The sequence below is a fragment of the Trachemys scripta genome, chromosome 7, assembly GCF_013100865.1.
Source record: "Trachemys scripta elegans isolate TJP31775 chromosome 7, CAS_Tse_1.0, whole genome shotgun sequence".
NCBI lineage: Eukaryota > Metazoa > Chordata > Testudines > Emydidae > Trachemys > Trachemys scripta.
The window spans coordinates 60563199-60579407 of NC_048304.1; the positions used below are offsets into that span (position 1 = coordinate 60563199).

General features: G+C 45.2%; 1 protein-coding gene across 1 annotated transcript in view; it reads right to left on the reverse strand.

Moving 5' to 3' along the window:
- Positions 1–461: 461 nt before the first annotated feature.
- The window catches only part of CXCL12 (C-X-C motif chemokine ligand 12), a 17362-nt gene continuing 1614 nt past the window's right edge, over positions 462–16209 (reverse strand). The window contains exons 2-4 of the mRNA XM_034775840.1: positions 11581–11698; positions 8262–8348; positions 462–668 (exon numbers count right to left, since the gene is read on the reverse strand). Coding sequence (XP_034631731.1) covers positions 653–668; positions 8262–8348; positions 11581–11698 — 221 coding nt within the window. The 3' untranslated portion in view covers positions 462–652. The remainder of the gene's footprint in view (positions 669–8261; positions 8349–11580; positions 11699–16209) is intronic.

Below are 16209 nucleotides of genomic sequence, written 5' to 3' on the forward strand. Positions count from 1 at the left end.
CTTGTTGCAAATGGAGCTCTGGACACTAGATCGTTTCACCGGCAGACAGAGGCATCTCCGCCTGGGAACTGGGAACGTTTGCCTGCACGTACACTCGCAAAATCTCGCTCTACTGTGCAGACTTGGGCCAGCCCCCAGTGTTGCTCTCCTGCCCTGTGTCCTGTCTCAGGTAGGGCTGCAGACAAGCTCTGGTTACAGAAATGGGAAAATGCATTGCTTTTTGTGCTGAGTCATTGGGAGCATAGGAACATAAGAATTACCCCATCAAATTGCATCTCACAGCTCCTGCTAGGTAAAAACTCTTGGATGCTGGCATGAACTTAACAGCGATTGCTAAATAATACAGGCAAGGAAAACGATATTATACTGTAGGGTTAGTCTAAATTCATCGCTGCCACCAGTGCTAGATGATAAACCAAACTACAAAAAGATTGTTTTTTTTTAAAAAACAAACACATTACTCCATAAAATTGTACTGTGAAAGCAAGCCAATTTGTGCAAAAAAAAAAAAGAGAAAAGCCTTTGGAAATGCATGAAGCCTTGCCTTTGTGCTGCATGATAACAGTGAAATGCATTCATTCCCTAATACTGGTTATCTGCTCTCTGGGTCCTACAGTAAGAAATCCTGTAGACGGCTTACAATGCTTGCCTCTTACATCTTGAACCTCCTGTTGATGAAGAACAAAGTGAAATACTATTAAGGTTTCTTTCAGTGGATAAGAGCTTAGTTATCAGGCCTAGTAACATAAGGGCTGCCACTACATTGTGTGTCAAGACAAAAGCAAAGACAGTTTGGCTGCGTGGTGCCTGAGGGAGGAGCTCTTGAGACCCTGAAGCCTGAGCCCAGCATTGGTGGTTATTTTTGCAGGTAATGCTGATCATAGTTAGTAAAGTGTCCAGCGCTAAGCAGGAAAAGGGCTACTTAGGAGGCTCATTCTGGACCTTGAAGCCTGAGCAAGGAACGCTGTTGCGCACAGAGATGCAGCAAAAACGAATGGGGGAAGTGGAGATAGAGCAGGGTTAAAATATGATCAGAACTGGCCCGGGGAGCAAAATGCAAGGCACTGGGACAGCTCTGCAAAGGGGGATGGAGCGGAGAGCAAGGAGCAAAGGCAGTACAGCCAAGTCACGCTGCTCTTGTGCTGCACGGACGTACATCACCATTCCCTCATCTCTGAGCCACTGGGCAGAATCTAGCTCTGAAAGGGGACAGGCCAAGCCCTGCTCTGTTCAGCTCCCCTTGGACGTCAGAGCAGATGGCAGGCAGGTGTCTGCCTTCCCCTGGAGTTAGCTGGGAGTGACCATTTACTTGGGGTCATTTGCTCAAGGAGAGGTGGTCCGTTACAGCCTGGTCCCTCAGATCCCAGGAGCTCACTGTGCTCTTTCTTTGGTGCATCTGAGGAGGATCAGCTTTGCAAATGGCTGTGGGTTAATATCAGGCTATTAAAAAAGCTTCAGACCCAACCCTACCCCAGCCAGCTGTGCAGAAGCACATTCTGCCCCTTGCTGTTACCCATCTGAGCAGATCAGCCTTTGTGTGATGAGACCCAATGACAAGAGCTGCTCTCAGCTCGCCGCAATCAGTAGCCTCGGACACTCGTTTGAACCATGACAGTTACTAAAAGTTAAGCAATTTTCTTCTCTCAGAAAGACACAGAAGATCTTAAGTCCCATACCCTGCTCTCCCTAGCGCCAGAGATCTCAGGTCTGTGCATGCGGAGAGAGCAAAATATGGGAGCCAAGATCCACCATCCACAAGGGAGAGGAGAATGTTGCCCATCTGCATCACGACATGTACAATCCTCTGCCAAAATGTAGCTAATCACTCGGTCTAATCTAATAGTCCCAAGAAAACAGGTGGCTTTCCTTAATACCCAGAAACATGGCCAATGTAACAGTCTGTGCTGCACACCTACATTCTGGTTTTGTCATTTAAAACATCAATAACAAATCCACAGTTATTTATCTCTGTCACTTAGTTATCAGAAGGACAAAACTAAGCTCAAGACAGGGAGCCACAAGCAGCTGAATCTTTAGCCTGCCTCCGATTCTGGCTTGCTGCAGGGCTTGCTGTGCCTCGGTTTCCCCACCTGTGAAATGGGATGATAATACTTTCTCCATCTACCGACCTCATGCACTTATCCTGGGAATGAAGCAGCTAATGTCCATAGGGTGGCTCGGAAATACAAAGCACTGGTGAAGCACTAAGTATTTTCCTCTGTCGGGTGTTTTAAGTGGGATGAAACACGCTATAGGACATTAAAAGGTTTTGCATTTTTTAAATAACAAAGCTGAAATATGGTATTTCATGTCTTTGTGTACAGTGTTAATTAGCAAGTCCAGACTGTGTGAGTGCCCATTGGAGGCTCACTGGTGGTGCTAATATTTCTCCAACAAAGGGCCTGTGTTTTTAGAATATGCCATTACATAAAGGTGGGTCTCTTTTTAACAGTGTGAAATCCCCACCCTCTCCTGCTGGCAAGTGCTATCATAAGCAGGTGCTAATACACAGCACGCACAGGCCTTTCTTAGCACCCACGGCAGAGTGGGGAATAGTCAGACAAATCTGCCTTGTGACTTTCAAGCTGGGTTCTTTAAGCAGTTTTTGAACTGAAGAAAACTCATTACTTTAATCAGTGTAAATGCAACAAGGCCATTTGAAGAGTGTGAAAATGAGTCCTCTTTGACCATAATTTCTGAGACCCTGACAATCTTTTACTGTATGTATCCTTGCAACCCCGCTGGCAGGCAGGGCAGTGCTATTATCCCCATTGGGCAGGGCACACAGACTCAGCGACTTGCACAAGATCACAGAAGAAGGCTGCGATGGAGCAGGAATAGAACCTGGGTCTCTCCCAGACTAACGCCCTACCCACTGGGCCATCCTTGCCCTTTGGGAACTGGCACCACACAGTCGAATTGACACCAAGACCCCTTTACACCACTCTGGCAAGGTAAAGTGGCCTTCAAGTGGGTATAAATTACAGTAACATCCACTTCCCGGCACTCACTGCCAAAGTGGGGTAAAGGAGCCTTAGTGTAAACCAGAACCAGGCCCAAAGCGTCCCAGTGACAAGCCATTTCCACATGCTAAATAATCACCATCAGAATATTTCTACAGCATCTGGCATATAAGGATCTCAAAGCAATGTACAAGTACCAATTAATGGGGCTGACTACACTACACACCTCGTTCAGCAGTGTGATGGGTACGTGCAGCTGCATGCCGCATGAAAAGCAGACTGCGTCCACACCACAGCGTGTAGCTGCATGTGTCTGTGAAAGGCTGGGGCAGGAGGGCAGTCAATGGGGAAAGGCTGAGCACTCAGCACCCCCGAGGATCAGGCCATCAGTGGCTTGCCCGTGATCACACTGAAAGGCGGCAGCAAAGGCCCAGCGTGTGACACAATCACTGGAAGGGCTTTATAGAAGATCAGGAGATATGGACCATGACTTATTATCCTTAGTTGTTATTTACAAAGGAGGAACCGCTGCCACTAATTGATTGACAAGTGCTAGAACTAAGATTGCAGCCGGCCACAGGAGAGTTTGAAGTTTCCTTATTTCCCCCAGAAGACTCAAGAGGAATCTTTTTCTATTTTACTTTCCTCTCTCTTCCAGACCCACCAGCTTTCTTGTTTGTACCAGAGCGGCCAGCTGAGCTTAGAGAGCTCCAATATCTGATACTTAAGGAAGGGTTGGAGTCTAGGCTACACTAATGCTAGATGGATGGACAAGGTGCTTACTCTGCCCTCTCTTTCTTCTTGGATCTGCTAACTCCTAAAGGGCCCCATTTTTCAAATCTTTACTTGAGTGAGGAAGGAGGATTACCAGGGTTGAGCTGTAAATTATTACGGGAAGGGAATTACGGGTTGTTAGCAGTTTCAAGAAAGATATAATTTGTGCTGTGCCGATCAAAATGTATGTGAGATTAATAATGTCGACTAGCATGGTTACGCAGTAGTCTTTAAAGCCAGATAGAAGATCTGGGCTCCCAATTCCCAGTGATGTTAATTAGGGCTGTTGATTAATTACAATTAACTCATGAGATTAACTCAAAAAAATAATCGCGATTAATCACAGTTTTAATTGTACTGTTAAACAATAGAATACCCATTGAAATTTATTAAATGTTTTGGATGTTTTTCTACATTTTCATATATATAATATTCTGGTTTGTAATTGAAATCAAAGTGTATATTATTTTTATTACAAATATTTGCACTGTAAAAATGATAAACAAAAGAAATAGTATTTTTCAATTCACCTGATACAAGTACAATAATGCAATCCCTTTGTCGTGAAAGTGCAACTTACAAATGTAGAATTTTTTTTGTTACATAACTGCACTTAAAAACAAAACAATGTAAAATGTCAGAGCCTACAAGTCCACTCAGTCCTACTTCTTGTTCAGCCAATCTCTAAGACAAACAAGTTTGTTTACATTTACAGGAGATAATGCTGCCCGCTTCTTGTCTACAATATCACCAGAAAGTGAGAACAGGCATTTGCATGGCACTTTTGCAGCTGGCATTGCAAGGTATTTACGTGCCAGATATGCTAAACATTCATATGCCCCTTCCATGCTTCGGCCAACATTCCAGAGGACATGCTTCCATGCTGATGACACTTATTAAAAATATAATGCGTTAATTAAATTTGTGACTGAACACCTTGGGAGAGAATTGCATGTCTCCTGCTCTGGATTTTAACCACATTCTGCCATATATTTCATGTTATAGCTGTCTTAGATGGTGACCCAGCACATGCTGTTCATTTTAAGAACACTTTCACTGCAGATTTGATAAAACGCAAAGAAGATACCAATGTGAGATTTCTAAAGATAGCTACAGCACTTGACCCAAGGTTTAAGAATCTGAAGTGCCGTCCAAAATCTGAGAGGGACGAGGTGTAGAGCATGTGTTCAGAAGTCTTAAAAGAGCAACACTCTGATGCAGAAACTACAGAACACGAACCACCAAAAAGAAAATAAAGTTTCTGTTGGTGGCATCTGACTCAGATAACGAAAATGAACATGCATCAGTCCACTCTGCTTTGGATTGTTATCGAGCAGAGCCCATCATCAGCATAGACACGTGTCCCCTGGAATGGTGGCTGAAGCATGAAGGCACATATGAATCTTTAGCGCATCTGGGCACGTAAATATCATGTGACGCTGGCTACAACAGTACCATGAAAACGCCTGTTCTCACTTTTAGGTGATATTGTAGACAAGAAGCAAGCAGCATTATCTCCTGCAAATTGTAACCAAACTTGTTTGTCTGAGCGACTGGCTGAACAAGAAGTAGGACTGAGTGGACTTGCAGGCTCTAAAATTTTATATTGTTTTATTTTTGAATGCAGTTATTTTTGTACACAATTCTACATTTGTAAAAAGAAGAACAGGAGTACTTGTGGCACCTTAGAGACTAACAAAGGTGCCACAAGTACTCCTGTTCTTCTTTTTGCGGATACAGACTAACACGGCTGCTACTCTGAAACCTACATTTGTAAGTTCAACTTTCATGATAAAGAGATTGCACTACAGTATTTGTATTAGGTGAATTGAAAAATATTATTTATTTTGTTTTTTTACAGTGTAAATACCTGTAATCAAAAATAAATATAAAGTGAGCATTGTATACTTTGTATTCCGTGTTGTAACTGAAATCAATATATTTGAAAATATAGAAAACATCCAAAAATATTTAAATAAATGGTATTCTATTATTGTTTAACAGTGCGATTAATCGTGATTAATTTTTTTAATCGCTTGACAGCCCTAATGTTAATATATTCTACTGATGTCACATAATTGTGTATATTACATGAAGGTGCAATGAATATAAAGCAGTAATAAAGGGTAAGCAGAATTAGTGAGCAAAATGCTTTTCTACTGAAAACCATCCTGGATATTTCACTATCAAATCAAACCCATTCATTTTTCAAATCAAGTATTAGACTACTGTATTTGGAACACCTTCCGTCCCCCATAGCTGCAGGATCATAGCGCGGAAGAGACCTAAGCATTTAAGCACCGGCATAGAGTAAGCTTGACACATAAGTAAACCAAGTGAACTTTAAGCAATTTGCAAGAAACCCTTCTATAAAATGTATTAATTTTTTTCCAGAAAAAAAAATTCCCACATACAGCTGGGGGGTTGTATCATGAAACAATTAGCCATTTTTATTGCTGGTGCAGAGAGGGTAATGTCACATTTGATACAATTTCAATACAAGTGAAAAAATATAATATATGGCTGATTGAAATTGATACTCTACATTAACATTTATAGATCTATAATTATTTATTTTACAAGCTGTTAGTAGTTTGGAGGGATATCAGTTTTTGAACTACCAACGTTTGCATGGCTTCAATTCAAATATATGACTTGTTTAATGAACTATAAATATATTCTGAAATACATGTAATTGAAAAAGTCAAAGCTGTGCACTAAAATATATCAAAAACATGCCCCATGGAAATATTACAGAGCGAGACCAGATCATCTATGGATGATCTTGGAGCATGGAAATTTCATGGGTGCCAGCGTTTCTGATTGGAACATGAAGATCATGCCACAATTGTAAGCTTAGTGGACACAAAACATATGCTTTAACTGAACCAAATTCTCATCTGTTACCCTGGTGTAAATCTGGAGTAAATCTACTGAATTCAATAGAGCAGCTTCAGGATTACAGTAGGGTAAGTAAGATCAGAATCAGACCTGAGACCAGAATTAGGCCCTTTGTTTTCAATGGAGCAGACCCAGGTCTCCACTGATGTGAGAGCAGAAGGTGACCCAGGGTCATTACTTTGCAGGTTCAGCAAGGTACTTAAGCTCTTGTCTGTCTTTAAGGGGGCTACTCACGTGTTCCAAATTAGACAGATGCTTAAGTACCGTGCTGAACTTAGGCCTTAATGCAGCACAACGCTGCTTGACAGCAGGTGGAGCTACCTGTAGGTGAAAGGCCACATTCTGCTCTTAGCATCGCCTGTGCCGAACTCCAGTGCCACTCCAGTGCAGACAAGCTCTGTCCACATGGACTGAAGTTGGCCCAAGAACAACGGGACGGCACGCCGGAGGCAAAGGAAGGCACAGAGCAGGGCAGGGCTGGAATCGCTAGTGATTTGCATAGTGGTTTCCATGCGCCCCACTCTCTGTAGCATCACCCCAGTCCCAAAGGGGTTTGACTGCCTTTGCGGGAGGGTGCCCCCATCCCTGGCTATTGCGAAGCCCCCATGCCAGGAAGAATTCTTATTCCTGGCTCCTGAAAGCGCTTCAGAAAAGCAGAGGATGGAGTCTCTGCAATGCACCAGCCTACCCCACCTCCTTTTCCCCTCTGATGCCCCTGACCCCTCCCTCCTTGAGGTGTCTCTTCCCCTCTGCAAATATCTGGATTCCAGCCCTGCCTCACACGGCGAAAAAAGCAGCAGCTGGGGTGGGATTCCGCATGGCTGAATGAGGTGCAGAAAGGGGTGAGGGGTTCTGCGTGCACAGGGGGCCTCGCTGCTCCAAAGGCCACTGCTGGCTGCTCCCTCCCCTCTTCCCTTGATTCATTTCCCATCTGAGGCAGGCTGCAAAGACCTGTTTGCACAGAAATGACGGACAGTCTCTGTTCTGTGCTCACTCACAACGGCAGCCAATTGACCTGGCTTCTAATGAGCCAGGCTGACTGGTGTGGGACCCTCAGCAGGAGAGCCACATTGCAATGCCATGAGGAAAAACAGGCCTGCTAATTCGCCAGGTGTGGCTGAATACCATCTGGCAGGAATGGAGAAGGTTTGTTAGCAATGGATGTTGCCTTGGCAAATTTTAATGGCAAAGACATGATTTCTGCCTGCCAATCCCCACTAGCCGTCAGCTGCCGGTGCACACAGAACCCCAGCACAAAGAGGAGAAGGGGCTCCAGAGATACTTTACTAACAAAGATTCTGAGATACTTGTGAATTGTGTGGGAGAGGGGAATAAAGGAAGCATTTTCCTTGGGAGAACTGCTCTTTTAGAAAAGAGGGAAGCCCATTTTTGACTTGCTAGGATACCTCTTGCCCCAAATACTGACAAATATCTTAATATAAAGTATAAAAAATACTGTAAGCCACTGTTTTAATATACACTGGGTAAACTCAGATCCCATCTTCATAGCAATGCCTGATTTCACTGAGTACTTGGTCCATATGATTAAAGCCAGCCCTAAACGTCCTACCCTTTAAGCTCTCAGGGTGTGTTATCTGTAAGTCCGTATGTTTCTTGCCTTACTTGTTTAAAGCTTTCTCCAGATATTCCTGAATCCACTTTAACTTGGGATCAATGCATACTTGCTTACTGTTGTTCTTCAGCCTTGCGCTGTCAAAAGAAAGAGAAGAGTTGTGGTGTGAAGACAAGGGATAACATTGCACAAAAGGCCTCCTGGGCCAAAGTGTGCCCTCCATTCTACCTGCACACTTCTAGTGAAGACAATGGAACTGCACAAGCTTACACCAGATGTCAAATTCTGCTCTCAGCTTCACAAGGGTGAGTCTGGGGTAACCCCACTAACTTCACGGGAAATGCTCTGGATTTACACCAGTTTTAAGGGCTAGCATAATTCAGCCCCTCATCTGAATCTCATTTGTTGGCAGCTGTTGGGCTGCATGGGCGTGAATGAGGAAATAAATTGATTCTCCGGATTTTATTATTAGCAGCCATGTTGCTGCCATGTGGGAGCTGCATTTCATTTGGAAAGAACTGATGAGCATACGCAGTCTCTGCAACAGACTAATTAACAAACACCTCTGAACATTGCCCGATGCTCAGCCCGACTCTGAACTTTCACCCAATTTTAGAACAGAAACCAAACTGGACTTTTGAGAGGCTCCAAAAGATTCTTCTGTTCTTTTTTTTTTTTTTTTTTTTTTTTTAATTCTCACATGAGTTTGAACTTCTGGCAGGGAAAGAACTGGAAACGCCAAGTTGCCAAAGAGGAACAGTCTCTCATGTGTTTTCCACTTGGCCCCGGAAGTGGAAGTTCCAGAAATCTCTTGAGAAAGCCTGTTCTCATGAAATTTCCAGCCTGGATTTGCAGACTCAGGAGGTTTAGATTACAAACGTTACAGATAAAGATCCAATCTTCTGGATGCTTATCTGAACTAAACTCCATCTCCCAGCCTCTGGAAATTCATCTGTCACTGGCTTCTGGGTTCAATGGGATGTGTCAGGTAGAAACAAGATATAGAGCACTTTATCCAGAACATGTAAAGCTCTGTAAAGCCAGGCACTGATCCTTCAAAGTGCTGAGTACCTGTTCTGAGTGCTGAGGTCCCTCACCTCCAGCTGAGCACAATGGGAGTTGAGGGCACCTGGCATCTGCAGGAGTTGCTCAAAATCTTGCAGGATCAGGCCCATCAATGCCACACTAACAGCACTGGCAATATGTTGTCGAGGCATTACCACCTATTACTATGCATTGATGTAGACAGGCCAAATTCTCCTCTTCATTAAGGACTCATTCCTGCCAGGTACTGAGCACTTTGGCCTTGATCCAACAAAGCACTTAAGCACACGCTTAACTTGAAGCACCCGAGTCTCACTGACTTGGGCCAGACTGCTTAGCTGCTTAAATAAAGCACATGCTTAAGAGCTATCTTGGATTGAAGCCAAAGTGCTCCACACCTGCAAGACTGAGGCCTTAATGTCTAATAAAAAGTAAGCCAATGAAAGAAGCCGGGGGATCTAAAATGTTGCTAGTTCTGAAGCCGTGTGAATACTCATGTACTGGTCGTACTGCTGCGGACCCGATCCTGCAGTCCTTCCGCCAATAGGGTTTCCATTGGGCCTGGTTCTGATCTCACTTATGCCAGTGTAAATCACTATACCAGTGTAAACCAAAATCAGTGAAGTTATAGCAGTGCAAAGTGTGAGCAGAGTCAGACTCATTGTCTTCACATGGGAACTGCAGAATTAGCCTTATACAGGAGAGTAACAAACTGAAAGCACAAACAACCACTCTCCATGCACAGAGTATTTAAAGATAAAGACCAGCTCCTATACAATTTGCTCAGGGAAAATTGCCCTTGACTTCAAAGGGAATTTGGCTTGGGGAAAAAAAACCACAGGATCACTTCATAAATCCATAATATGGGGTTCCAATTAGATGTTTCAGTCCTAAAAAATGATGGATTTCAAAGTAAACAGCTTTGATTACTTATTTAAAGTACTCACATCCACCATCCAGAACACATCATGCCACATAGCAACTGAATTCAATGTTTGGATAAAATCTGCTAAAATGAGATTTTTAGAAGTTAGCATTTATTTTGTTTTTTTAATTTCTGTTGGGTCCAAGGGGCAGAATTCCCCAACATTCTGTGGCATTTGATTTTAGGATTCCATTTCGGGTACATCTCTTTTATGTCAAATTTTAAACAAGGGGGAGGGGGTTGGATCATCTGTTCTGTAGACCATAAACATATTCAGACCATGTCAGGGGGAAAGAAAACAGGTTTTTTCCATTTCAATACATCATGGTCTTTGCCATCTCTAATTACTTCGCTCTCATGTTAATCAAGAGAAAAATGCATATCACATCAAATCTCAAATATCTGTCATTATGTTTAAACTACTTCAGATCATTCCAAATCCCCCAAAAGCCTTCCCAGTGGGTTTCTCTTGACTCTCACGATGTGTATTAGGCATTCCCAGAAGAACACAAATCCATGTACTTTAGCTGTTTAGATGCATGCCTCTCCGTTCCATCAAGTAGCAATCAGAGCTGGCAAAACACACAACACATCATGTTTATGCCATTTTCAGGAAGAGAAAATTATTTCTCAGTTTGGACTGAATTGTCCATTGTCCTCCACCAAAATGAAAGGCGGGGTACATGCAGGAAACTGTGTGGGTAGGATATTTTTTTTAATATATATATTTTTACTTGAAAATAAATCTGACTAAATATGTGGATTTTTGAGAAATCACATGAAACCTCACAGGTTTTTGGCATGCAATAGTGGAGAGTTTTTTACTGCTCTGATGGTGCAATTTAAAAGGCCATGCAGAGATCTAGATCCACGGCAGAACTGTTGACAGTAGCAGGAACTGAGCACAGAGGATTGGACCTGATAATCAGGCCTCCCACAAGAGTTGAGGCTACTCGGCACTAGGGCTGCTGGGGAAATGATTTTTTTCCCCATGAAAATTTTCAACAAAAACTATTTTTTTTATGTTTACATTTTTATAATCTAAATTTGTCTTCGTTCTTTTTTGGATTTTCGTTTTTTTGATGAAAACCCTCAAATTTCCATTGTGTTTTTTTTTTTCTGAAAACCCCTCCCCCCATCAATAAAAATGAATTCTTTTTTTCTGAAAACTGTTAAAAAGCCATTTCCCGCTGAGGAAATCTGCTGACTGAAACTGTTCTACTTGCTCTGCTCCGTACCTTGCAGAAGGTGCTGGGCCCCATGCAAATTCAAACCCAGGCTGGGGCAATGCATGGAGACTGGCACCTTTTACAGAGGTTGGCGAAATCCTTCAGCTCCCTTCCTTGCCCAGCTTACCGTCTGAGGCCAAGGAAAGCCTTAAAAAGCACCCGGAGACTTACACAATCTGCAGCGAGCAATTCGGGGTGGTCAGGATTTTGAGGTGCTTGATGTTGGCTTTAGCCACGTTGCTCTCGTAGAACCTGCAGGGGCATCGGTAGGTCAGGCTGACGGGTTTCTCTGTGGGATGCAGAAATAGAGAGGACACAATTTACTTGCCAACCTGCAGCCCAGTGGCACCTACAGTTCCTCTCCTAGATAGGAATGAAGAAAACATATAGATGAAGGGAGCCATGGAACAGCTGTGGCCTTGGAGCAGTGTGTCAAAACCCTCTCCCGTTCCCATCTGGGCCTTCTAATCCTTCTGCTTGTGATTTTAGAAGACAAAGGAAGGGGTGAGAAACTGGACCCTAAGAAATGGAGAAGAGATTAGAATAAGGAGCCACTCAATTGTCCTGAGTTGCTGCTGGTAATTAGATGAGATAAAGGATAGAAGAGTGAGGCACTTGTCTGCTCTGTTATTCTTGCCAAACGATTTTGACCTGAGGCCAGATTAGAAGGTAGGCAGCAGAAAGCCAGGAATTCCAAGGAGTCCAAATCAAAACAAGGGGCTCTGCCCAGGTGCAAGCTCCTGGCTGGGAACTGATCCCATCATCTGAGGCAGCATATGCCAGGGCCTTTGGGAGCTTTCCCAGGGTCCTGCCATACGGCCTGGCCTGTACTCACATTGCCAAGTGCCTGCTGGCAGGGGGCTGCTCCCAGACTAGGTACTCTGCAGCAGGAGACAGGGCATCAACAGTGTGGATTCAGATCCTTCTGAACTTCTTGCACATGACACAATTACAGCCATTCAGGACACCCGGTCGTGAGTCATTCCATGCTCTACATGGCCCAATTCCATACTGCTAAAATCAATGGGTAGTTTGCCATCTACTTCAATGGGAGCAGGACCATATCTAGGCCCTGAGCTTAAAATTCTGCAGCAGATTTGTATGCAGGACAGCCCAGCTCACTCTTGGGGCTGATCCTGACCTCTGTCCCCAGGCTGAGCTCCCACTGAGGTCTGGAGGGACTGCATTATCCAGCCCCCAGTGTGTACACAGCTGAAATTGTGACTCCTTCCTGAAACATCTGCACACTATAACAGAGTCGGGGGCAGCATCTCTGGGGCCTTGGGACTTTCATAGGATTTCAAACCGTTTCCCGTTGGACAGTTGTTCAGTTGCTGGTTGTGAGCTCTTTGAGGGAAGCTGATCCATGAAGTTTGGCGCAGGATCTGGGTTCAGATCCAAATTTCCCAGCGCAGCGTCTGAAGGAGTTTTGGATCCAGTGTTGCCTTCCACATCTCTGTTTGTTTTGCTACACAGCACAGCTCAGTACCCAAACAAAGCTGCCCTTAAAGGCTATGGAACAGAAAGGGGCTTTGAATCCCGCACAAGCTGCAAGCTCCTTAAACTGCTGTCTGGGAAGGTCAAAAAAGAGGCAGCCAGTAAAACTGCACCTGATCTACAAACACTAGACACTGACTGATGTTCGTCTCCAGTTACCCTCAAACAAACCCTGGAGCACAATGCTGGGGGATGCCACCATTTCTCCAAGAAGGAAATTACAGGAAAATCCTTATCACAAGCAACCTTTATGAAAGATTATGTGAGCCAGTGTCTGATCCCCACTGCAGAGCAATTGCAATTGCAGGGAAGAAATGCAGAGTATCCCCTGACCTCAGCAGAATCCTCCAGTTTTACTCTGGTAGTCAGAATCTGGGCTGTGCATAATGACCATTGAGGCGGGTGTGTAGGGATTGTTGGTCAGTATCCATAGCATTTCTCCCATAGAGTGAATCAGGGTATTCTCCTGGACTAGATGTGACTATCTACTGACTAGTGATTTTATAACCCAAGGAACATATATATCAAAGTGAGACTGCACAAGTCTTAAACCCGTGCTCTTTTTGCATAGGCAGCATCTCATTACAGTGGGCATTGCAAAGAGCACTGGGGAGTGGGCAGCATGTGCATCAGGTCAGCTCTCCGCATCAGCCCTGGGAAGCCAGGGGACCTCTGCTTGCAGCTGCCCTGCTAGTGCTCCAGCCTAGAGAGGCAATGACTTCCCCAGAGCTCCCCCTCCCCAGTTCAGACGGACACACACTAGGGCTATGTCTCCACTGAGAAGAAGGCAGGTCTCTCCCAGGGGATCACTGAGGCAAGTAGCATTTTACCGGGATAGCTACAGTGCTTCAGCGATCTCATTAAAACACAAGCACCCGGCTCTGACCCACAGGATGCCTCTCCACCTGGAGGTGTAACTCCCCACCCCCATATCTGCTCTGATCCAGCTAGCAGGCTAAAAACAGGATGGAGGTGGAGCAGCACAAGACGCCAAGCCCACCATCAGGGCGCCTCTCTGTTCTAAGCCCGCTAGCAGATCAGAGACGGTGCGGGTCCCACTGGGGCTGGAATTTACCCCTTCCAGCTCCACCCCTTGTTATCTCCCTGTAAAATCCTGAGCAGAGGCAAGGCCCTTAGGTGGCCAGGTGAGTCCAGGGTGATACCCCTGGGGCTGGCCGCACCTGGCTTATCCTGCAGTAAAACAGAGCCTCCACTCCACTGTGTTATTACAGAAGGAAAGCCAAAGGCTTGTCTACATGGGGCAGCTGTACCAGTTACACCAGCACAACCACACACATATAGTTAAACCCAGCTAGCTCTCCATGTGAATACTCTTATTCCAGGATACGGTGGCTTTCCCCTCTTTGGCTTAAATCCCTTCCAAACAGGTACAAGATAACATCCCCAAAAAGGCCTCTTATACTGGAATGAGTGTGTCCACACAGGAGTTACAGCAGTTTAAATTTCCACCTGAGTCTCTCATTTCCCCATGTAGACAAGCCCTGAAACCTTACGTATCCTGCCCTACAAACACACCTCTGTGTAGGGGAAGACAACAGCATCTGCCGAGCCCACCATGTCTGCTTAGGCAATGGATGACGGGGAGTTTTGCCTGGGTAAAGACGGCAGGGGTTAACTCAAAGGGGCTATTTTACCAGGACCCTGACTCATCTGCTATAGCCAGCTTTCCACCGCGGATCAGAAACCAACTGAGAAAGCCACTGGGGCAGGCTGAGTGTGGAGGGGGCAATCACCCTCCACTTCCACTGCAAGGAGCAGTCCCTGGGACCCCTTTATCAGGCATTTCTCCCCCCACCCCCAGCACCACTCACAAGTGCTTCCCTGGGCTCCTGCCGGTCCCGGGGGCTTGGGACATCACTCCTATATAGAGGGTTTGGGGGCAGAAGGTTAAATATTGCTGTATTCAGCAGTTTCACACCATGATGAAATTGCTCCACTTTTAATAAAGTGAGATTGGGGGGCAAAGGTCTGCTCCTAACTCACTGTTTCCTTTATTTATTAATGCAATCCCTGACATGCACACACCCCTTAGTCTCTAAACCCACAAACTGTGATTCACCCGGAGAAGTCAGCACCTGCAAGGAACCTGCCTGGAGCTGCTGCCAGAGCAGAGAGGCCCCAAAAGAAAGCAGCATCCCCTTCCCAGGTATGCCGGGGGCGAGGGGCTGCAGGAGCCCACCGCAGCCAGGGCAGCTTGACACAGGGCTGTGCCGCTGTGAACCCATACCCAGAGGAACAGTGAGATGGGTTCAGATGGTCACCATCCCTTGCTCAGTTTACCCAGGCTGCAGCCAGTTACAGTCTGCCCAGGAGTTACAGTCCAGATTGGGAGTGGGGGCAGAAGAGGTGAAATAGTGGGAGAGCTAAAATCTCTGCCTCCCAATTCCTAAACGGGTGGTGGGGGGGCACGCACATGTAAGCGAGTCCGGGGCTGCTAGGGCCCAATCCTGCACCCTTCAAGGCAATGGGATTTTTGCCATTGGAGGCAACCGGATCGGGCCCCTTGTCAATATCTTGGGAGTGAAACTAACACAGCGAAATCTCCCGCCTCCCTTTGGGTTTTCTTTCTAGTTCTGCGGAGGAAACCGATGGGGTGAATTCCTGCAGGGAGACTTTGGGCAGGGATCGTGCAAGTTACAAACAGCCGTTTGCTGGAACATATCCTAGCCTAGAAAAGGGACTTCATAGGCAAAGGAGTGAGAAACGCGTGTGTGATCAGCAATCCATCTACCTAGAGAAAGATCCCGCGGGGTAGCAAAGGCTAATGAACAATAAGCAAAAAAACCCTTCACGCTCTGCCCCGAGAGACGGGGATTGGTTTTATTAATCTACATTTGAGAACAGTCCGCGTTTACATTTTCCTCCTCCTTAAATACAATTTTGCGCCTCTAAAATGTTGATCAGCTAGTGTCTAAACGCCCCCGGCGCTCAGTTAAGAGAATCCGAATTTATCCCGGGTAGGGTGTTATCTTTATACATCAGATTCATTTTCACGCCAAATAGATTTTGTAAAAAGCACATTCCCAATTTATCACACACAGAGATACCTGCTGCCACGATTGCGCTTAGGAGTTCTTCTCTCTCACGTCAATACAAACATTCAGGGACTTATATCTGAAAAAAGCAACAGAGGGTCCTGAGGCACCGTTAAGACTAACAGAAGTATTGGGAGCATAAGCTTTCGTGGGTAAGAACCTCACTTCTTCAGATGCAAGACGCATCTGAAGAAGTGAGGTTCTTACCCACGAAAGCTTATGCTCCCAATACTTCTGTTAGTCTTAA